Genomic DNA, 23,613 nt, shown 5'->3' with positions numbered 1-23,613 from the left:
GAATACTTTGGACTAAAAGGGTTTTAGACAAAGCCCATTCAATGCCCTTTCATCAGTCACAATGCTCAGTGTGGAAAGTCTGATGAAACAAACTGTCCAAAATTCACTCTTTCAGAGGTCAACCATCACTGAACAGAGCCAGAGGCATCTATGCAGCTTTCTTTAATCTGTTATTGCAAAATACAAGATGATGTCAACGCAGGCACGTTGCCAAGCCCAGGGAAAACAGTGCAGCAGACACTAAACACATGACACTAAACAGAGGTCAAGCATTAGGATGAACTGAGAGCATCCTATAAGAAATTCTCCTCCCCTGAATTGCAGAGGACAGATTTTGATGAGTTTTAGTCCTCCCTATCACTCTCTCCCAGAAGTCTGCACCTTTACACAGGAATCATGACCCACACAGAGCTGGAAATAACAGCTTTACAGGGTATATAAACCCAACTCAGGGAAAGTAGAGCTTTAGGACAAAAAGGAGAAGCATCTTACAGATAGTGGCGTGCCTAGGTTATCTTCATCTGTCCGGTGAGGAGAACTCAGACAACGGGATATTCCTGATGGCTTCTCATTGAATCTTTCCCTGTTATTAATGACAAGAGGAAGCAGAAAGAGAAGGATTCATTTTCAGCAGCTTGTGGCACACAAAGGATATTAATCAAAGAATAGAATCGTTTAAAATATAGAAAAAAACTGTCAAGATGGAAAGATCAAAACAAAAGAGAGAAAAGAGAAAAAATTTCTTGTTAAAGGCAAACAAAAGTCTTAAGTGTTCCATTAAAAATCACCACCAAAAAACTCCACACCAAAAAACCCTCTAGAAGTACCACATACATGGCAGTACCTTAAAAAGTGTTCTTTGCTTTTTTTTTACTACATCACCCAACATCTCCCAAAGGATTTTAGGATAAACCCAAGCTAAGGAGAGGGTTGATCTAGGAGAATGTTTTTGAAACAAAATTGCTAAGCATATAAAACAACATAGGATGGAGTCCAGTGACTCAGAGAAGAAAGAGGAATTAAGGTGATGGTTGGCTGCACCATAGGGGAGACTTTTAAGACCAAAAGAATAGGTTAGAACAAGGTAAATGATCCTATAACACACAAAGACAAGGGCAAGAACTACACACACAGCTCAATACAAAGGCAGTAGCTTGAAAGGCCAAGATGGAGAGGAACATGTCAAACGAACAAGTCACAAAGATTGTCTACGTTTCATTTCATTTCTGTTTTAGGGACTAAAGTGGAATTTAAGGGGGATGGCAAAGAAAAGCCCACAAGACAGGACACAAGCAAAGCATGACCAAGTGCTCTGTCCAGCAGAGCTGGACAGGGATTTTCTGGAAAAGCTTTTGTTGCAAATAAAACACTTGAACAAAGGCAAATGAAGATCAGCAGATAGGTGAAGAGAATTGTCACTGATGCACCTGGTCACACATTTCTCAGCCAGAGAACAGGGAAAAAACCAAAAGAAAATAAAAATTATAAGCATTTATTAGATGGGTTGATACAGCAAAAGATCCAAAACAGTAGTGAAACATCCTTCAGCAAATACTCCACTATCAAATCCACAGTTAAGGTAATTAAAACCTTCTGTTAGTCCCTTCACCTTCCTATGACTGGCTATATTATATTAAAATCAAATCAGACCATTGAAATACCTCCCTTCTTTTCCATCTGGCAGCAGATGAGATGGTTGCTGTACCAAAAAGACACTGAGATGAATGAAGTGTTTATGAACAGAACAACAACTGTTGGATGTACAATATAAACCAGTCACTTCTAGGAAGACAAACACAAAGTTTTCATGAAGCACAGGGCCCAGCTTTCATCAGAACAGCAGGGAACAGAGAAATACAACAACTGGGAGCCTACCTTCCATTCCAGCACCAATAAATCCCACATAAACAACGCGTATGGATGCACAATAACAATTATAAAGCAGTAAATAGTTCAGATAAGCAAAGTCTTAGAGGTAAAAAAGATCAAAAGGAATATAATAACACAATGACTGCCTCTTGCATTTCTTACCAGGATTTCATCTGACACAAAATTACCTTTAATTAAAGGGAGATAAATCTTTTCCTGCGAGTAAATCTGCCCTCTTATCAGATTTCCTTTCTGAACAATACTCAGGTTACCTAACAATGCAATAAAGTTCCAATTGTTAAAAATGAGAGAAAACAGAATTCATGCCCTCATCATTCAGAGATTCAGGAATACCAACAAATACACAACCCAACCCAGCTTGCCTGTAATACTTTCAAATTGACCAAAGGGAGAACAGAAGTCTAGATGTATTCTTAGGTCTGTATTTGCTATTTTGAAGAGGAACTGAAAATGAAGCTGCTTTACTTGATTCTACAAACAGAATTTGTAAAGATTGTTAGGGATGGACCACAGTTTTGCTCATATTAAGCATGTACTACCTGTCCACTCCCTTTTCCAGCCTCCTGCTAATAAGAGTCAGGCTCCAAAAAGCACAAGATTAATTCTTTTTCCTCCCACTTCAGGTGAGTGAAGGATGATCAGAGTTTTCATATCAGCCCTGTGACCTCCTGCTTCAGCCCAAGGGGAGCTGGCATGGGAGGAGGAAGCAATTTGCTGCTAATAAAGGAGATTAGTAAATATTCCTTCTAGGAACAAAGTAAGGGAAACTCACTGATTCCCCCCTGCTACAGCATGACTACACACCAACCTTTAACAATGTTTTCAGGCACACTCTATAAACATAAAGTAGAATTTTCCTAGGGAGTCAGAAAGCCCAGGTTTCTGTTCAAACCAATCTAAACATTTCTCAAACAAACCCTCTCACATTTCAAAATAAAGCTGCACCTTTCCAGCCCCAGTTAGTCAGATTTATTCATCCACACCCCAGTTTGTCTACCTACTTTTTATTTAGGCAGAAAAACAACTTCATATAAAAAAGCCGAAATTGTCCAACACAGAATTATCTGTATTGCAAGATAAAAATCACTATGAAAAGAACTTCTCTGTTTGTTTGGGTCTTTGAAAGGAGAGAATCTTGAGATAAAGAACATCAAGTAGTTACTCAAACATGTCTCACCGACATTATCTATTTTGCCCTGAGAAAATGTAAGAACTGAGTCATGGCTGGAATGCAAGATTTTCATCCAACTACACATAGTCCATGCCCGTGGGTTCAGTTTTCCCAATGCACATTCAGAGAAGAGAGACAAATATAGTGGAACTCGGTCACCATCTGCTGGCTATCCCTACAAACTGCACATCCAGAAATATTTAACATATTACATTTTTACCTGCACTGATACCTCATCCAAAACTGTAAATACAAAGGAAAACAGGATCTATATGTTGGATATAGGCAATATCTTAACATGGTCACATTTAAATAAGTATTAAGCATGTAAATATTTTGTATTTCTACAAAACACAACAGCTGAAATATTTGCCTTCAGTATTTTTCTGCATAAGTTGCAGGAAAATTAGTTTCTCATTGCTGTGAAGATTAGTTTATGTAACCTACAGAGCTATCCAGATTTTCTAACACAAATTCAGATTTCCTTATACACAGCCCCACTCTTGGTCCAAGCATCCACTGACAGAGCTGTGCCTGTAGAGCTGGTTTTTAATTCCCAGACTCCTTTAAACCAGTAACATTATTCAATTGCATCTATCTGCTTTTCCTGGCATGGAATAATTTGCAATCCAGGTCTCCAGAGAAGTCACCAGAGCCTTGGGAACCATACTGATCACCAACGTAGGTATTGCTTCATTCCCACAGGATAAAAAGGAAAAAGTGAAATAAAGCTGCACTACACCAAAAATGACTGTGGGAACTTTGCCAGGCCAAGCTGAATCTTAGGTCCAGACACTGAGTGGGAAAATACATCAGATTCCCAATATTCTACTACAAACCAGGCAGCAAAAGAGAGAAAAAATATGGCAAAGAAGGAAGGGAATAGGTGGAACTATACCTCAGCTTTCCTCAAGTGGGGACCAGCCTCAGTCAGATGAAGAGGGAGGAATATGCAAATCCCAGCTGACAGTACAAGTCAGGAATTTGGAGTAATTAGGTATATTTTTATACCACAAATATGGCCTTGTAGAGATAGCAATGTGCTAAATTGGGCCTAATGGGGTAGAGTTGTGCTGGTACTGTTTTATTGCTTCTAACACCCAGAGTGACACTTTAATTTGATGATGCTGCTCCCAGGGACTGACACAATCTGGTCAGATGCAGGACAGGTATCCTGACACAGCACAACAATAACAAAAATTTATCCAAGGTCTCAAAAAACATTTCTTAAAGCACGATGCATTCCTTGTTTTCATAAGGTTAAATCTAAATTTTTTTTTTTTTTAATTAAGGGTATCTGGACAGCTCCTCCCAACAATTCTCTGTTTCACCAAGCCCAAAGCAGTAATCTCATAATTCAGCTGGCAATTCTCCATTCTCTGCCTCTGGTTCTTAAACCACAAGTCAAAACCACAGGTTCTTATCAGAGCATGAGTGCAAGCAACCAGAAGAGCCCCTAATCTTCAAGAAAAGACAATACAGAGACCTCAGACCTAAGAGCATTTTAAAATGATTGTTAGAATTACACACAGTTAATGGATACGGAAGAGGCAAAGTTCCACAATACTCAGTATCAATGTGATTTAACTTGCAAGTGTCTGTCACCCAAATCACTGCTGAAAAACTAAAAACATGATTGAAAAATTATAATAAACAGCATAAGCATCAATGTGCCTCCAATAGAACAGCTAATGATGGCCACTTCTGAAAAATGTAAGCGAAGACCTTAAAGAAGCATTGGACTTCTGAAACAAAACTTGCAAATGTATTTCTAAAGCCATGAAACAAAACCAGAAGCAGAGCAAACACTCACTTCCTCTTGTACAGCACCTACTGAGCTTTGAATAATATTCACTCTGTGTCTGAGAGTGCTTCCTTCACCAGGGATTTCAGAGAAGCTAAACATTAACTAGACTTTGAAACAAGCAAACAAGAGGAAATTCCATCCATGACTGCAGTGCAGCCACATAAAGGAAAAAAAGGAACACATATCTTGATAATCAGCACAAAGTTGCACTGTGTAGGAAAATCCAGAATACTTAAGAACAGTAGATGAAACTAGAATTTACCTAAGAGTCCCACAAATGAGGACAGAATAGAGCTGAAGTTTTCCAAGTGTCCAAATGACCAGCTTGTCACTCCTTCAATACTGCAGGGACATCTTTCTAAGCCAACAGGAAAACAAGCCTTAATAACATGACACATTCCACCCCTTTTTCCCTGCTGTAAACAGCTCTGTTCTCATCTGATTGGAACTAAGGATGCAGCTTAAGCTCACTGGCTACTGCAAATCAAACACCTACACCTTGCTCAGCAAAACTTGCTTATCTGCTGGCAGCCAGTATTCTGTTTCCTCTAAAAAACCTGTGAGCAACAATCATAGAACAACCTCTAAATCTACCATCTGTATGCTTGTTTATATTCCTAATCTATAGGGAAAAAAGCCATTAAAATCTATTTGATAAAACAGCTGCTTTCAGCATCATAGCCTTAGACTACAAATGTAGACCTTGATTTTCCATGTTAACATGTCTGTAAATGAAAGGAGAACAACAAGAGGAAGGGAAAGAGGATAGAGGGATGGAACATAGAAGAAGATGCACAGGAGCCAGGGGAGACATAATTGAGAAAAGCAAGGACAGAGGAGTCTAGAAGTTCTCATTACATTGAAGTTGTTACCAGAGTTTCTGTGTATAAAGCACAAACACTGATGGTGAGTCTATGAGGGAGTGCAAGAAACTCACACAAACTGGGACATCCAGAGCTTATCAAATCAAACATCTTTTAAATACAAATCAAACACTGACTAAAGCAAGGACAGGAACCTTACCCGTGTGCAGGTGGTGTTGCTGAAGATGATTCCTCCACAGAAGATACATTACTTTCATGGTTTCCCAGCTCTCCCACCACCCACTCAGGGTAGCAGTCAGGGCTACTGTTCCGAACTCTTGGTGAACTTGGTTCATCAAAATAAACTGACTATAATGAGAACAAATGGAAGATCAACATGGGAATATATTTACACAGATACATTCTTTACACTCTTACTGTCATTTCTCGCAGGAGGATCTGCAGTACGAACGCTCCTTTTCCAGTGAAGTCAGTGAGCTGTGCGAATGCCACCTTCCCAACCCACGGGAATTCATGGAGACAGAGTAAATATTTTCCAATACTTTACTTCTTACAGCATGGGTAATTTTAGCAAAAATTGGCACTGTTATCTCACTGAATCTTATGCCAAGGGTTGACACAGCATATTCAGTTCTTCAGAAAACAAACCGCAACTTTAACAATGTCTGTGTGAACTCTACAGTCATCTCAGGCTACTAAAGTCACCACCTTTAAGTACATTTTTCCTTTCACAAGAACTATCTACTGATTAGGACAAAAGAAAGCCTCAAGGGCCTTTTATTATCAAAGAACTAGAAAAAGATTACCTTTCTGCTCCTTCAAAACACCTATTTTTAAAAGCCTTCTAAGCAGAATTTTGAAGATACAGGTCTCAACAAGTTTTGCCCATTGAAAGGCTTTCCCAACATCAATTACAAGAACTGCCTTTATTTATCACATGCAGTTCCACTCAACCCATTCAGAATTGTTTTTCACATTGTGCCAAATCAAAGATGGAAAAGCGATTTCAGGATGCATTTCAGCAAGTTTGTCTTATAAAGAAATGACACCCACCATGTAGGCAGGCAAAGTTTTCAGCATTCCTTCCTCTGGTTTTTGGGTGAAGGGACCATCCAGAACTCCTCTCTGCAGCATGTGGAGCAGCAGTTTTGCATACAAGTTTCGATTCTCCCTTCCCACTATTCCTATGCCTGTTCCTGAAGGTCTGCAGAGTTTTTTAATCCACAGTGAGCATCTTTTTCTTTCTGAAAATATAGATATACATGGTCACTATACATTTTCAGAGCAAATAAACACATTCAGAAAACAGAAGCCACCACTGGTCACCAATTTTGTAGGTTTCTCCCTCCTACCCTAAATTTTAAAGCAAAACAAACAAAAAAAATCCAAAAGACTGAACCAAGTAAAAGAAATGGTTAAATACCTCGATTAAAAATAAGTCTTTGACAATAGTTCAAGTTTACATATTCCACAAACATTGGACTTTGTTATTAGTGTTTAAATGCACATTTTACCATATGTACCTGAACTATGCTTCAGGTTTAGGACATAGGGCTTCATAGCCACAACACAGCGATCTAATTCTGCATCCAGTTTTTCCTTTATTTCCTCTTCACTGTTCATTTTGAAAGAACACAGAGTAACCTGCAAAATTAATGACATTGATGTAGAAAAGGTCAAATACTATCTTACATCAGTCTCTGTTTATCTTAGGCCACACAAAGATGTGCCCAGAACAATACAGGAAGTGAAACGAGATGTGTTGTTACGTTCAAATAAACACAAAACTAAGATAGATTCTTTGTAAATAACAGGTACTCAGTGTAATCTACAAGAATGTGCTTGTTTAGATTTGAAACTGAATAGCCAACCACACAATAAATGTATTCATTACACCCAATTAGTATAAAACACCTCAAGGCGTTTGTGTGATGCTGCACTCCTAACTTGCTATTCTTCAGAATTAGAGGGAGTTTTTAAAAGAAGAAGGCGGAAAGGGGTGGAAAACAGCAAGAGGAGCTATAGTTAAAAGAACCAAAAATGCTGTCAGGACTGTTTTTGAGGAAGCAGCACCGGAAAGAGCAGCGCTCTTCCCTCCTCTGCCGTTCATTTCCCAGCTGAGTGGGGACCTTTCTTTGGACACTCCAGCAGTGAACACGTTTCTCTGCCAGCGGAGCCGCACACCCGGGCCCGCCCCAGGGCCCTTCCCTGCGGTCAGCACCGGCCCCCGGCCGTGCCCCCGGCCTGGAGCGTACACAAGTGTCCCCTGCACCCCTCCCTGCCCCGGCCGTGCCCTGCGGGCCGTGCCCCGTTACCTCGGGGGGCTCCGGGTGGCGGCCACGGGGGGAAAGGCGGCGGCGGCGGCGGCCGAACGTTCAAACCGGCCCCGCTCCCGGCGGCCCCAGGCCCCGCGCGTTTCCGTTTCCGCGGTGACCGGGGCCAGCCCGGCCCGGCGGCCTCGGGCGGGTGGGACGGAGCCCCCGAGCACAGCCCGCAGTGGTGGGAGCGGGGGTGGGCTGGGGCGTTGTTCGTCCCCAGGAATGGGAAAAGCTCTTGGGATTGAGCGAGTGCGAGGAAGGTGCTGCTGTGGCACCGCGGAAACGCAGTCACAGCTCTGAGAGGCGCTGGGCTCTTCCCTCCCGTGACCGGGGACAGGAACCAGGGGACGGCTGGAGTTGTGCCAGGGGAGGTTTAGGTTGGATATTAGGAAAAGGTTCTTCCCCCAGAGAGTGCTCGGGCCCTGAACAGGCTGCCCAGGGAATGGGCACGGCCCCAAGGCTGCCAGAGCTCCAGGAACGTTTGGACACCGCTCTCAGGGATGCACAGGGTGGGATTGTTGGGGTGTCTTGTGCAGGGCCAGGAGCTGGACTGGATGATTCTGAGATTCCTGCCCGAAGTGATGAATGTCACCACACCTCAGCAGTGCGGTCATGGCTACACCCGGTGCTCTCCCCCAGGTTCACCTCCCTGCGCAGTTACTGATCCGCTCAGACACGCTCGGGAAACGCCTCAGGAGTCCCCACCAGAGCCTCGGGGAGCTCCTAGGGAGAAACGGGAGATACCAAGTACGAACTCCTGCTGCACCTGGATTTGGCCGATCCCCAGCACAAACACAGGCGGGGTGGAGCATTCCTGGGGAGAAGGACCTGGGAATGTTGGTGGGTGAGCAGCTCAACCCGGCCGTGCGCCCCGGGCTGATCCCCCAGTGAGGACAGCAGGAGAGGGGAGATTCTGCCCATCTGCCCCGCTCAGGTGCGACCCCACCTGCAGAGCTGCCCCAGCCCTGGGGCCCAGCACAGAAAGGACTTGGAGCTGCTGGAGAGAGTCCAGAGGAGGTCACAGACATGCTCTGAAGGCTGGAGCCCCTCTGGATCCAAGCTGGGATCTAGTGTTCACCTGGAGGAGAGAAGGCTCCAGGAGACCTCAGAGCCCCTTCCAGTTCCTAAACGGGCTCCGGGAGAGCTGGAGAGGGACTTGGGACAAGGGATGGATATATCTTCATTATGATCAATATTTGGTGAAAAAAAATGTTTCTATTCAGAGCTTAGTGAAAAGTATTTGCCACCCTGAAGTTAAAGGTCAATAAATCAGAAGTAGCTTTTGATCCTGAGCATTGGGGGGTGGGTGCCAGAAACTGAAATTGCAGAAGAAGGTTTAATAATTGCAGATCCAATTTTATCCACAGTTTCTGAGTCAAATCTGTTCAAGTATTTTCTTGTAGGTAATAGAGCGATTAAATATGCTCCATACTGCTCATGTTTTCTGGGTTGTTCATGTCCTATCCCAAGGACAGAGAACATGAGGGGGTGTTGTGGAATGAAAGAATTTCAAAGCACATGCCTGACGCTTCTACAAAAAAACCCATGGGTTGTACTTGTTTTGTAGCCATTTCAAGAAAACCATCAATTAATCCAAAAGAATTAGAGAAATCTTTCAGCTGTCCAGTCTCTTCCTGTGTTGAATGAAATGATTGTGTGTATGTATGATCCCAAATAAACCCTCTGACCTCTTCGATTCATTTATTTCTCTTGTCATCAAAATATGTCATGGGCTTTGCTCTGTGTATAGTGTCTAAAGTGCTTTTATCTCGAACAAACAAACTCTTCAGCACTTCTGAGCTCGATTCAGATGCACGTACACATCAAACGAAATCCTTACACGTACAGTAGGAAATTGGCTGTTTTCTTTGACTTCTCAGCTAATCTTCAGCAGAAATGATTCCGTGTTCGGGCTCATTGGGTGATGGCTCTGACAGCTACACTGGGGCCTACTCAGCATGCCTTAAACCCACATTTGCATAGAAACAGTGCAAAAATCAGTGGTGGAGTATTTCAGCAACAGTAGAATCTCAAGAGTACATTACAAGGATGATTTATTATCTTTAAATTCCAAATTTAAAATAGTTGTCATCTAGTTTATATTGGAATATGGGACACTTTTCATCTGTGTGAAGTCCATGGTAGATTCTTGCAGCAGAGTAAGGCTGCTGTGTTTCTGCATGTTGCCTTCAGATTTGAATATATCTCTGGCATGCTCATCACAAAGTACTTTGAAAAACTGAACTTGCTGGAATATGATGAAAAAGTACACGAGGCCAAGCAAAATCAATGATTGGAACTACTACTGCAGGAGAAATTTCCTGAGGGAATAGATCCAGTTTCTGGGTCTGCTTCCCAAGGCAGAGCAGAGTGGCCAGAGAGGTTGGAGCCTACCTGAAGTGATTTGACAATTGCATCACTTCTGTCCAAAAAAAACATAAAGAAAAATAAAGGATTGAAGAAATGACTGAGGTCTCATCTCCAGCCAAAGCTGCAGCCTGGACATGAGGAGCACTGATGTGCCCTGACCCTCCTGAGGAAATCGCTGTAGATACACTGATGTAGAACACAAAGATATCCCAACCAGAATACAGAACAAATTCTCAATTTGAATTGTAAAAATAGGGTCATTTAAGTAAAGCATATTCAGTCCTTTTGTTTTCACCACATTTTACCATATTCTCATCTCTTTAACTGTCTCGGCAGGTTGCCACAAGTAACATGAACACAGCTTAAGGCATTTTTTCAAACATCTCAAAAGTATAGAAAAAAAAGAAGGCAGGTTTCATTGCCTCATACTAGCTTCTGGAACACTTGGAGTTGCAAGACATTATTTTTCAGAACTTCTAAGCAAATCTTTCATGTCTGAAAAGTTGTGATTCACAAATACCTCATTACTTCAAAGAGTTAACAGGTCACAGATTTTTTTTCTCCCTCTTCTTGCTTCAGGAGAGTAGATAATAAATTCAGCATGTGAGCATTGACTCCTAAGGGTGAACCTTTCAAGTATTCCAATGCTGCATATCCAGTGAGGAAGCAGGGCCAGCCAGCGTGTTCTGTCATTATCCTACTGCATTGGTAAGTAGAACTGGGAAAACTTCCTTAGAAAAGCCTCAGTTTTCCTGGGGCAGCTGTTTTTGTGCAAAACACAAGTAATTTCAGGGGCAAGCAGCGTTTGGGTGGCAGTGAGTGCTAAGTTTACGTATGCCAACTTCACAGGGTTTGCTGTGAAACGCAAGTTAATATTAAACTGTGTTTGCTATCTCAGCAACTGTCCTGAACATCCTGATCCCAGAGATGGATCCACACGACATTTAGACTGGATTTCCAAATTAATTGGCTCCTGCCAGCTCATCTATGTATGTGTTAGAAGGAGTTATGGATATCTTGGCCTGCAAACATCATTTGAGGATCCCACCTAAACATGTTCAGAACCAAAACTGCACCAACGAAATACCCACTTCAGTTGCCAGCATGAATTTGTCTGTCTCTGCATTAGAAAATTAAATTGTTGCTGAGTACAAAGTACTAAATGCTTAATAATAGCTGCCTCAATCTCTCCTTAAAAATAGGAAGCATAAGGACAAATTCTATCAGTCATACTATTAAAATATTCATATGCAGCCTTAAAAAAAAAAGAAAAAAGATAATTAGAGTATGTTCAGAGTTCTTTAATGGCAGCTCTACTATCTCACAAGTAGTTTGATCTTAATGTTAAATGTTCCTTTTAAAAGTTCTGCAGTGGATTACTTACTGTAGAGCTCATGCTTTTTATCAAAGAAAAGGCTTTTAAACTGCAGAGGGAACCATGTATGACTCATGACAATTTATTATATGTGTACCACAAATATTTCTTTATCACTTTCTAGTATGTTGAAATTATAATTACTTTTTCTGAATGAAAATACAGACATAAGCGCAAAACTTGCCAGACTGGATCATACCAGTGAGCTGCCTGTATCATAAATCAAATTAAAAGTACGATTTACTTCAGAGCTACTTAGTGACCAGGGATCTGTTGCACAATGGTGTACAGTTCTCTTTAAAAAAAAACAACCTAAAGCAATTATATTGTGTAATATTGAAACAGTGGTAAAAATTAACAGTGGTTTAAAACAGTTTCAGGTGAAGTTAGAATCTCAAAAATCTAGATAGTCATACTAACTTAGGCAAATTTTTTTAGAAATATTAAAAATCCTTTCTCTGATCATACTGATGTTTAAATCATGGTTGGATACTTGGGTTCTACACTCATTGGGAAATCTCAGTCTTTCTACTTACGTAAATTCTGGAAAATCGCAGGCTCATGACCCTCTGTCTCTCTATAATTAAAGGTCCACTCCCTGTCACAGGGGAGTGCTAATGGAATCAGAACCCAGTAATTACTAATGATTAAGGCCTTTTGCTATAAATCAGTCCAGAGATGAAGGATCTGATTGATGATTAGGTAATATTAAATAAGAACACAGTAGTGGCTGAAAATCACTTTATTGTAAAGCAACTGCTTTTGAGGAAGTCATTTACAGTTGCATAAACGTTGGAAATGTGGAAAGAGAAGCAGTAGTGCAGGGATTTGGAAGAAAGCAGTGACAAGAGAATGGAAGTTAATGTCTGAAATGATGTGGAAGAGACTGGTGGGGATGGTGGGAGGGAAAAGAGCTTTCAGAGAGTCCGGAGTTCACCTGGAAATTTACACTCACAGGACCAGAGTGACGTTCACAAGACCTAAGTTTTCCTCTCATATGTGGAATGTTCTGTCTCAGTAAGGCAGAAACTTCGTACTGTGTTATTTCTCTGCTTCAGGCTTCATCTTCACATGCTTTCATGTCTGAGGGGTCCTTCTTCACCAGAGTTGAAAAAAAGCCACGTTCTGTTGGAGACAAGTGAAGAGCTTGGGTTAAATTCTTGAAACGTGTGATAGCTGAAAACAACAGCGAGGTGAGCAGTCAATCTTTGCATCATAGTGAAAGTGGTGGAAGAAATACACTGTTTTAATTTCTATCTTAATAAAGCTGAGCTACGTGTATCAGAAGCCAGATGTGAGGAGAGATGTTTTCATAGTGCATAGGCTGTGCTTTTCCTTCACTTACAAATGAAAATAAAATTTACGAGGAAAATTCTATGCAATGAATATTGACAAAACAAATGTGAAACATTTCCTCTTGCTAACAAAGTTGGTAATGTCTGTTTATTTATTCTAAAAGCCTGTGTGTCTGTGAAGCAGTTCCTCCAGCATCAACTCTTCCCCACAGCTCTCAGCTGCTTTTCAACACTCTCGGTCCAAAGTGTTTTCCTTATCAGCATAAGGTGGGAATAATTCACCAGAATAGGAGGGAATACATCAGGTTCTCAAGCTTGCAGCAGTGTTCAGGCTCTTTATCCCTAAAGAAGGTGCTGATCCAAGGATTTGTGAAATCCCAGAATACTTCACGTACGGCCTTTTCTTTGGGCTAGACCACCCTTAAATAACATCTTCTAGAACAGGAGAGGAATTAAAGCAGGGCTCTGGCACAACCAAAATAAAATTCTTGCTGGGCATTCTCTCCTCAGGCCATTTTCTTCCAAAATACCCAATAACTCAAATAGCCACTCAAGTAGGGCTTGAAGATGAATTATGACATTGTCCCCCACATTAAAGCAGTTGTAATTCCTCCACCAGGAGCTGGTTTGTGATCAGCTTGGCTCATACCTTTGAAACAGGCAGGGAGGGTGAAGTTGCCATCCACACATGCCACATCTACAGTGTAGGCACAGGATTTTTCCTTGTTCTTGCAGAAGAAGGATACAGTTTCCCCATGCAGAATGCCATCCTTCAGGTCGTTCTGAACTCTCTTCTTCTCACCATTGTACAATACTACAGCTTTCTTAACTGGTATTTTACATGGTGCTGTAAAAAAATCCAGTTATAAGGAACAGGTTTGAAAAGGGGGTAGATTAGATGCCATCAGAATTCTGTATAGGTGACATTTGGGAATGAAAATGTGTCCCACATATAGACAGAACTTCTGCTGGTATTAAAATGCTGAACAACTTCAGACCCTGAAGTACAGGGTCAAAAGCTTCCAGTGAAAATCCAGCCTCAGTAAAATTTCTAATGGTGTGAAATAGGAAGAGGAGAGGAAATACTCAGACAAAATAAAGTTGCATGGCTGATCACTGAAGTCGGTTCAGATACATCATGTCATACAACATTTAGTGTTGGGAGGGGGTTTAGATTATCAGGGCCTTGCAATTCCTTTTTTGGCTTCCTCTTGAGCACAGCTCTAGCACAAAGGAATGACAACTCAACAGTCAGAGCAGTGGTCTGATGGAAGAATTCAGTTTGATTCCTGGTTTCTAAGAGAGGGGGTGTGCTTACCTCTACAGGCTGGCTTCGTGGACCAGTTTCCAGTGTTTTCACAGCGGGAATGCTTGGATCCCTCCATCACATAGCCAGGCTGGCAGCCAAAGCTGACACTTTCGTTGTAGTGATACGTTCTGCGGACAGCAAACTCTATGAACCCATTTTCTATTCCTATTGGAGTGGGGCAGGTGACAACTGGGGGACAAAACCAAAGCTTTATCAGTGTCATGGGTCGAAAAGACACCGTATTATATCCCTGAAAAATGGATAAAATCTTTCATGGTGGTTCATTGCAGCCTCTTTCACAGGAAAACACAGCCAGGGGAAAGAGCTTAAAAACCACAACAAATAAATAAACATTTCTTGTTTTAAACACACATCTATTGCAATCTGTGGTTATAACATGATTTAAACATGGTGTAATTTTACTAAAAGCAGGGAAGTTTTTAGGACTGAGAGTCAGGTTGACTGTTTCTTAGGTGAATCTGAGCACTTAGAATCAAATTTCGGCTGCACACTGGAGGCCATGCTCAGGTTTCCCACTGTGCACCACGTTTAGCAGGGTTTGTTTATATAACCTTTACACCTGCAGCAAATATTTTGTCAATCTGGTTGTGTGCCGTAGGTTAGCAATCCCCTTGAACCACGAGCCTGAATGATTGCAGAATTCAACTGCAGTATAATTGTGCTGTGTGTTTGCAATAACAGCTGTAAAAAAAAATTAAAATATTGTTGTTCATTTAGTTCCGTATATATAATTTCAGTAATATTTTTTGGTGTGGATAAAAGTGAGTTACTCACCCTTGCACACTGGAATGCTGCTCCAGGTCCCATTGGCCATGCAGGTGGCTGTCTCATTCCCAATCAGGGCGAGAGGAGGGACACATTCAAACAGGATCGTGTCCAGGAAATGAGAGACATTTCCAGGATTTAAGCGACGGTAAGAGAGGACCCCGAATTCCGGGAGCAATGGAGGTGCACAAGTCACCGCTACAAAAGCACAGCATTGAGAAAATTAAGGCTTAAAGATATAATTATTGTAGAATCAGAGGAGCAACATTCTTATGACTACATGAACCCACATGGAATCATAACTGGCAAAACATAGTTTAAATTAAAAGTGACAGGGGCCTCAGAGTATGGAATTCATGAGCTTTCCTGGATTTTTCAGACAATATTATTGCTTTTCAGTAACATGTTTTTGCAGGATAGGTTATAGCAAAACCCTGAATAAGTACAAAGGCATGACAATATCCTCTTTTTATACACAGGGAGGAGGAATTTGAGTGGATAAGCATCTTACCTTCAGCTGTAAATAGCATCCCTGATCCCGACCTTTTGTACAGACCTTTAAAGTGTATTTCTCTAAAATCCACACATATAAAACCAAATATGCAGCATTCTGCTTGATTTTTCCTGACCAGCTTTTGCACAGCACTAGAGGAGACTTCTGAGTAAGAGTATATATAATTTGAGCAATGGAATGCAATTGTTCCGGAATAGGAATAAGGATAGAATAGTTCTTTGTTATTGAAACACATACGTTGACACTGTGGAAAAGTTCCAGTCCATTTTCCATCTGCCATGCACTGGCTTGTTCTTGACCCAACGAGGTTGTAGCTGGAAACAAACAGTCCTGGTTATCAGAACAGGGAGATCAATCAAAGATCTGTCATTTCTCATGAACAGAATTAAGAGTCCAACTCTGAAATCCTTCTTTAGTTTAGCAATTCCTGACCTCAAAGGAATTCTAGAATCAGATCTGAAAAATTGTTAATATTCAAATATTGCAAAGATCCAGGCAGAAGGCTTGATACAAGAAGACATTTTGTTGTTTCAACTTTATATTCTGTTTTACATATTAATTTCTACGATTGATTAATACTATAGATGTATGTAAATAGCAAACATTGATCTGTGATTGCTAATGCAAATGTTATGGTTTCTTGGGAGGACTTCCTAGTTAATTATGGCAATTAGGATCAAATATTGGAAAGAACTCAGCACTCTTAAGAACTAAAGTCACTGAGGTGCATTATTGTATTTTAGTCACAGACATTTCAATTTCCATATGCACATTACACACTTCTCTCCCATCCTCTGCACTCACACTGTTAGCATTTACTCTGGGTTTTAAAGAAATATTCATCACGTGTCTGGCATTTCAATAGCACACAGCTGAAAACCAGTAAATTCTAATTAGCAAAATCAAATGAAGTCCCATTGCTACATTTGGTGTCATAGTTGAATTTATTTATTCATTATCTTTCTCCTGTTTTACAGAAGGAAGTTGTTGAGGCTGTTGGCACTTCTCAGTGAGCTCTAGGCTGTGTCTCACCTGTGACCTTCCAGGAAAGCACTGTTCAGTCATTAATTACCCAAGTACAATTAAATACCTGCCACTATCAAATACTTCCCTGCATTTACCATAACTATTTTTTAAAATGCATCCTCATTTCTAAAGCTAACGAGTAGCCTTGAGTAGAAGTGCATTTACTGCAGGTAAATTAGGATTAACCTCATGTTTTCATTTACTGAGCTTGGAAAGGCATAGAAACACAATTTCCAGTCTCCAGAGCCTGACAGCATAACTTTGATGGAGATTATCTACTCACTGCTGTTGGATTTCATCTCATGATGTAACAAGAGGATTTGAAAAGCAGGGGAAAGCAGTCCAGAATAAATCTTTGCGTAAAATCCCTATCTCTGCTATTTTGGTGGTTTCCATGTTTGTAAGACTTTTCTTTGGCGTAGCAAAGCTCCATAATGTTATAGCCAAGACTGGACAGAGGTGGATCACCAGACAGGCTTTTTTTTAATGATTTCTGAAATGTAGATGAGTTTTTATGTGCAGTTTTCTATGTTCTCTGTCTTGCAGATGGGTGATACTACAATGTGATTTAGGTTGTTTATTTGTCAGCATGAGGAAGGGAACACTTACCCTGGATCACATGAGAAAGTTACAGTACTCTGGTACTGGAACTCTTCAAAATCCATTTTCCCATTCTTCAGCGGGGGAGGAGGGGGACATCTCTTTGCTGTGTATTAAATATTTTTTTAAAAAAGGATAACATTATCTCATTAGGCATGAAATAACAATTTCATTATAATGGGAACAAGTAGATAGATCATAAAGATTCATCCTGGTGTCTTTCATATTTCTCCACTCCCATGTACTACATTCCACAAGTCTGGCTGTTCTATGTGTCTATCAAAATACAAGTTTTTGTGATTAAATATTTTTAACACTTGATTGTCTAAGGAACGTAACTTCTCTGCATTGAAATGATAAAAATGTCCACTGAGGAATGCAATAAATGCAGGGGTTATCAAGCAGTGTGTGCTGTTAGAGAATAAGTGCTGCTGGGCTGGGGCAGATGAAGATTCACAGTGTCAGGTCCAATCTCCATCCCCATCCAGGAGCAGGGGCTTAAAGGGAAGTGTGGGACATGGATGGGAAGATCCTTCCCCTGTTACCACCCCTCTTCCCCTACGCCTTGCTGTCTTCCAACAAGTGAGGGAGGAAAAACTGGAGAGAGATCTGTATTCTGGAGAGAGATCTGTTTAAATACATCCCATTCCTCACATGGATTATAAAATGTCCTTTTCAGATCCATGCACGCCATAAATGCAGGAGCAGGAGTTGCTGTTACTCACGGAGGCAGAGGAGGGTGTTGAAGGCCCACTTGCCGGTCGGGAGGCAGGTGTACTTCCTCTGCCCACTGTTGGGCATGAACCCGGGCCGGCAGGTGTATTCCACTTCCTCACCCACTTCATACACCTTTTTGTCTACATTAATTGTGGCAAAGAGAACTTCTGGTGGCCTGGGACAGACTGGAGGAGAGGAGATATTTTACAAGAAATTGGGTAAAAAAACTGGAGCTGTTTTTATTTCTCAACAGTAGCAGAGGATTCGCTATTATTATGAGTTACAGTATCTCCCTGCCCTGAGCTACACTGTCCTTTTGTCTTAACTGAGGCAGCTGATGGTGGCCGTAAGTATTAGCCAGAAAAAACCATGTTGTTCTTCTCCCCAGCATCTCTATCAATGGCCCCAATTAGATTCTATGTCACTTTTTAAACTAAAATTCACTTTTCCTTCAAAATAGATTTATGAAGGTGGTGCACAAAGTGAGTCAATTACAGTAAATTACCTTGGAAAAAACAGGGTGAGAGGGACTTAGAAGCAAACGAATGCCTTTCATTTTTAATCTAAATCAGTTTGGTGGGGTCAGCCTGAAATCAGGTATTTTTTCTTGTAATTAAATTTCTTTTTTTTTTCCTCTGGTTTCTCCAATTTTTCTGTTCACTGGAGTAGACCCTCTGTTACATGAGACAGCTCTGATTCCCAAACAGCTCTAACACGTTGACAGCATGAACAACTCATCACCCAGAGGGTGAGAACAGGAGGGAACAGCAACGGAGGAACAGAGGGTGCAGCCTGAGCTCCTGCTGAGGACACAGAGAGAGGTTCCTGCTGGCATTGTGGGGAGAGCACAGAGGGACACGGGGCTCAGGATGGAGAAATAAATGGCAAACACAGGGAGAGGGGACATGAGACAGTTCCCAGAGCCCTTGGCATGGAGGAAAGGAGGAGAAAAGTGAGGCAGGAGTTGTGCGGGCATGGAGGAGTGAGCAGATGAGCAGAGATGGAGCAGGTTAATTGCTGGCACACACACTTCCCCCCTGGCATCCAGGCAGCCTGGGTCCCACAACATCTGTCAGCATTTCTTCTGCTTTCCTTCATTTTATACTTTTGTACACAGCCACTCACCTCACCACAGGAAGAGACAGAGGAAAGAATGGAAAGGGAAAAGAGAAGAAAAGCTTTTTAGAGAAAACCCCTGTTCAAAACTCTTGACCAGGATTATCTAGAGGCTTTAAAATCCCATTGTTTTCTCCAGTTTCACCCATTCCCACTTCAGGATGGGGCTGCCCATAGGAAGTGGAAGACACTCACCTTTGGACGCAAGAGCGCAGTGGCTCAGAGCCACGAGGCACCCAAGCAGTGCCAGGGGGTGCATCCCTGCCAGTCCCCGACGTCCCGAGTGCCCCCCAGGCCAGTGCTCTTCCCTTAAAACGAGGGCACCCACAAAAGGATGGTTACATATTAACTCTTTGTGTTTATTTCCATCCCAGTAAACAGAAGATAAAAGCTTCCTTGTGTCGCTGCTAATAAAGGCTGAAGCAACCATCACATGTTTCATTTAGTGCATAATGCAGGAATTCAGATGGCAATTTCTGCTCCACACAGGCTCCTCTCTGGTTGTTTCTGCAGAGCTTCTCCTGTTGGGACTGATGGTGTTGGGAAAAACAGTACTCTCAACATCTGTGTAGGATGGGGGTATTTGGAATGCAAAATTGGGTTGAATAATAGAACTCTCACTCCGAGGCTCATGTTTATCACTCGAGCGTGGACATTTCTGTGTACCAAAGACTCCTGATAGTTATAGCAAGACAATTTTAAGGCAAACTGATCTGTTTTGGAGTGACATTGTATTGTCATGTGCCTCCAGTGATGTACCAACCTCATGCCAGTTTACATAGATGATGATCTGGCCTGAAACTTCAGGCTTCAGGGCCCAGTTTGATCTGATTCCTGTTGTCTCCCAATTACCAGATAACCAAAAGCAGCAGAGACAGTGCTCAGTGCCAGCACTGCAGGAAGGCTGAAATGATGAATCTTGTGCTTACTTGTGACAAGGGGGTTATAAATCATATTTTTGGGTGGCATAAAGCCTTGTTTCGGAGCTGCAAGTTTGGGTCATCAAGTCAGAACTCAACAGGTATTGGCTGAGGTTCTGATCACTGCAGTTCTCCTAATTTAGCAGATTTTAACTGCAGGAGCATCTGAAGTGCAACCAAAATAACATTTGTGTAATGATTGTTCCACAGTTTGGTGTTTCTAATCTAAGTATCCTCCTCCCCTGCTGACTCACAGCGTGTGAGGGGGAGTGAGGGACATTTGAAGCTCTGAGAGAAGCTGGGTTATGTCAAGCTCTTACTGCTGGGATCTCCAATAGTTTGTTTGGGGTTTTTTTATGAAATTTCTCTGTTTGTATTTGAAACAAAAATTTTAGCCACAACATTAAACAATTGGGAACATGCTATTCTTCTCAGAAAGAAAAGGCTATGAATGTCCTACTCAGAGTATTTACCAAATACACATTGCTGAAGGGCAAAGTACCACTGCTAAACCAACAGAAAAAGATTGACTTAATTTTCTGTATTTACATCTGATTATTTTTCCATTTGTCACAGCCTGCTTCTTCCTCCTTTCTTTCACAAGTAGCTTTTCCCTTAAAGGCACACTGCTGTAATGAACTTTATTGCTTCTGGCTTAAATCCTTCCTTAGATCTGCCCGATATTTGGATTATATCCTTTTCTGTGTTTAAAATACCGGGAATGGATGGCAGCAAGTTGGGGCATTTTGGTGTTGCTCACACGCAGTTCCTCTGGCGCGCAGCAGGGGACGCAACGCGCTCTGCCTTAAACGGGAAATTCCAACGTTTCTGTACTACTAAAAAACAAGGAAAAAAACGTTACATTACCTGCACGTTCATTTTCCCATCGATTATTGTGAGCGAAAACTTTAGTGCTCCTAAAATTGAGACTTAAAACTGCATGTGAAAGGGACAGGGGAATGAATATTTACATATTTCACATAAGCGCAGAGTAACTGCCAATGTTGTGATTCTTCTTGAAAACTTACTCTCTGCAATAAGAAACATCTGAAAGTATGTTAAAAATAACTGTGTATGTTCCAGAACTGGAGAAGTCCAGAGGAGCACACTGAGTTAATCATGAGACTGGAGCCCCTCTGCTCTCAGCCAGGCTGGGATAGCGGGGGGTGTTCACTTGGAGAGGAGAAAGCTTCAGGGAGACCTCAGAGCCCCTTCCAGGGCCTAAAGGGGCTCCAGGAGCTGGAGAGGGACTTGGGACAAGGGCTTGGAGGGACAGAACAAGGGGGAAAGCCCTTAAGCTGAAGGAGGGCAGGATTAGATGGGATATTGGGAAGAAATTGTTCCTTGTGAGCATGGTGAGGCTCTGGTACAGGTAGCCCAGAGAAGCTGTGGCCCGTCTCCCAGGAAGTGTACAAGGCCAGGCTGGACAGGGCTTGGAGCAGCCTGGGATAGTGAAAGGTGTCCATGCCCATGGCAGGGGTGGATGAGATAGATGATCCTTAAGGTCCCCTCCAACTCAAACCATTCTGGTTCTATGAAGATGTGACTTTTATTGTATGGATTCACCTTGGCACAGCATGAGCAAACCGACCTGGTTCTTGCTGTGTTTGTGATTGTGTGCAGTTATATACATCTGCTGATTTTCCATCAAATCCAGCCCACTCCTTTCACATGTGAGCTATTTAATATTACAGCTCCTGCAAACCGAATAATGAAGCAGAATTTTGTTTCATCAGAGACCACATAAGCACAGAGCAGAGTGGTGGTCTCTACCCCAAATACTGTCATATGCTAAAGAAAGACATGGCAGCTGCAAGCAGAGAAAGCAGGGCAGGAACACTCTGAGGTGGTATCAGCCAGTGTGATGTGAGCCAGATCAGTATCCCAGCAGTCTGATTGTTACCTGGGGTTGTGCTAACACAGCCTAAAGGGACAATATGCAGGAGGATGTGAACAAACTACCTTTGCAGAAGTGGTGCTGCCCTGGCTAAAATACGAAGGGCAGCAAAGCAGAGACTAAGAGTGAAGGTTTGAAAAGGCAGGAATTAAATGATGGAGACTGGCATTGCTGGCTGATCAGAGGGGTTTCTGCAAGGAATGGGAGAAAGGAACAGGATAAGCCAGCAAAGGCCTTAAAAGTGAAGGTAAAAATGAAGAAGAAGGAGGAAAAAATAGAGGAAAATAAAACTGATGATGAAAAGCAATCTGTGCAGCAGCATTCTTCATTGACACCATGATGAACTGGAGCTGTCAGGACAATAGGAAAAGACACAATAATCGGGACACGAGATAATAAGGTAAGCAAAGGCTTTCAGACGGGAATTGGTCTCTCCTGGAGTTGTTACACAGGAAGTTTTCAAGAACCAGGCAGACTGAAGGTCATTGAGGTCACAGTTCCCAGCTAATGAGGCAGACCTTCTGTCCTCCCTCTAACCTGTTGTTCTGCTTCTCTAGTTGGTGCTGTCATCTTCCTGATGTTATAGGATGTGTCACTCTGGTCCTGCCACAGACTTGCTGGGGGTCTGTCCTGCTGGACAGTGAGGGCTGGGTCTGCACTACCTTCTGTTCTCAAGATTTTATGGCTTTTCTTCAATCACAAAATGCACCATACAGCCAGGTAAAGATGCTGAAGTTTCTCCAATCAACAGGAATGTGTTGACTGGGGACACTGAGAAAGAATGTTAAGGAGAGGTCTGAGTGCAGCCATTCTTGTGTGCCACCCCCTGCTTGCTGCAGATTCAGATTTCTCTGGCATGAAAGCTGGCTTTGGGGCAGCAATGGGACCAGCAATCTCATCCTTTACCTGCAAGGATCAGATATTCAGATTACAGCACCCTTCCCACTCTTTCTTTTGTTCCACCTGTTGGTCACCGCGTTGTCATGTTCAGCCAGCCAGAAACCCGGATCCACTTGCACGATATTATTTTCCAGTGAAATTTTATATAAATATATATATGTGTGTATAAATTTATTTATATTTCTTTATTGCCTGGTCTAGTGGAAGGTGTCCCTGCCCATGGCAGGGGGCTGGGACAGGATGACCTTTAAGGTCCCTTCCAACCCGAACCATTCAATGATTCTGTGTCATTGGAGGTAAACATGCAGTAACAGATACTGACCTGACAGAATGTCTCAGTCACAGAAAAAGTAAACAGTGACTATCTAATTCTTAAAAATATTAATTTCAATCAGTAGCAAATTTTAGGGGAAAATTGCATTCCTAGTTACCACTGATGTTCCTGAATTTTTTTCTGAAGTTAGCAAAATAATATGATTATAGTCCTGGATCTTAAATCACTTTAAGCACCCACTGTGGATATTAAAATCCCCATTCCTGTGTGAATCTGAGATGGCAGAGGGCTGGTACTAACAAGTTTTCCAGGTGACAGAGGCCTGTATTCTCCTGCAGAGGCATGAAGGTGTTCCAGTTTTCACATACATTAAACTCACAGTGTACAAAACCAGAGAGCATTTTACAGCTCCTTCCTCCTCTCCGCCTTCTCATTTCCTGCACAGAAAACCCGGAGAATCTCTCTCACAGTTCTACTGTGACCCAAATATTGTGAAACAGTCTG

General features: G+C 42.0%; 2 protein-coding genes across 7 annotated transcripts in view; both read right to left on the bottom strand.

Moving 5' to 3' along the window:
- Positions 1-8,442, bottom strand: part of CEP112 (centrosomal protein 112) — a 158,596-nt gene extending 150,154 nt beyond the window's left edge. For all 5 annotated transcript variants that reach the window (XM_042025497.1, XM_042025499.1, XM_042025498.1 and 2 more), the window contains exons 1-5: positions 8,008-8,442; positions 7,216-7,336; positions 6,746-6,936; positions 5,892-6,040; positions 493-583 (exon numbers count right to left, since the gene is read on the bottom strand). In XM_042025497.1, coding sequence (XP_041881431.1) covers positions 493-583; positions 5,892-6,040; positions 6,746-6,936; positions 7,216-7,315 — 531 coding nt within the window. In that variant the 5' untranslated portion in view covers positions 7,316-7,336; positions 8,008-8,442. The remainder of the gene's footprint in view (positions 1-492; positions 584-5,891; positions 6,041-6,745; positions 6,937-7,215; positions 7,337-8,007) is intronic.
- Positions 8,443-12,482: 4,040 nt separating this feature from the next.
- On the bottom strand, positions 12,483-19,463 carry APOH (apolipoprotein H). Of its 2 annotated transcripts, XM_042025495.1 has the most exons (8): positions 19,314-19,429; positions 18,011-18,187; positions 17,295-17,391; positions 15,897-15,973; positions 15,155-15,343; positions 14,369-14,548; positions 13,700-13,897; positions 12,483-12,880 (listed from the first exon to the last, which is right to left on the bottom strand). In XM_042025495.1, the coding sequence occupies exons 1-8, from the start codon at positions 19,375-19,377 to the stop codon at positions 12,810-12,812; spliced, it is 1,053 nt and encodes a 350-aa protein (XP_041881429.1). In that variant the 5' UTR covers positions 19,378-19,429; the 3' UTR covers positions 12,483-12,809. The 2 variants fall into 2 exon arrangements, with proteins under 2 accessions (XP_041881429.1, XP_041881430.1); XM_042025496.1 differs by lacking the exon at positions 18,011-18,187 and having other exon boundaries at positions 19,314-19,463.
- Positions 19,464-23,613: the final 4,150 nt, after the last annotated feature.

Source organism: Corvus kubaryi, unplaced genomic scaffold, assembly GCF_017639235.1.
Source record: "Corvus kubaryi isolate FWS band 111438036 unplaced genomic scaffold, C.kubaryi_AGA036_p1.0 37272, whole genome shotgun sequence".
NCBI classification, from domain to species: Eukaryota; Metazoa; Chordata; class Aves; order Passeriformes; family Corvidae; genus Corvus; species Corvus kubaryi.
The sequence above is the reverse complement of the archived record's forward strand: the minus strand, read 5'-3'. Positions and strand labels throughout refer to the sequence as shown.

Bases quoted from the DNA above. Each gene is read 5' to 3' on its own strand.
- APOH (XM_042025495.1), bottom strand. From the start codon at position 19,377: ATGCACCCCCTGGCACTGCTTGGGTGCCTCGTGGCTCTGAGCCACTGC. The intron at 17,392-18,010 runs GTGAGTAACAGC...TTTAATACACAG, and splicing joins CAACACCCTCCTCTGCCTCC to CAAAGAGATGTCCCCCTCCT. The intron at 14,549-15,154 runs GTGAGTAACTCA...TTTGTCCCCCAG, and splicing joins CAGCATTCCAGTGTGCAAGG to TTGTCACCTGCCCCACTCCA.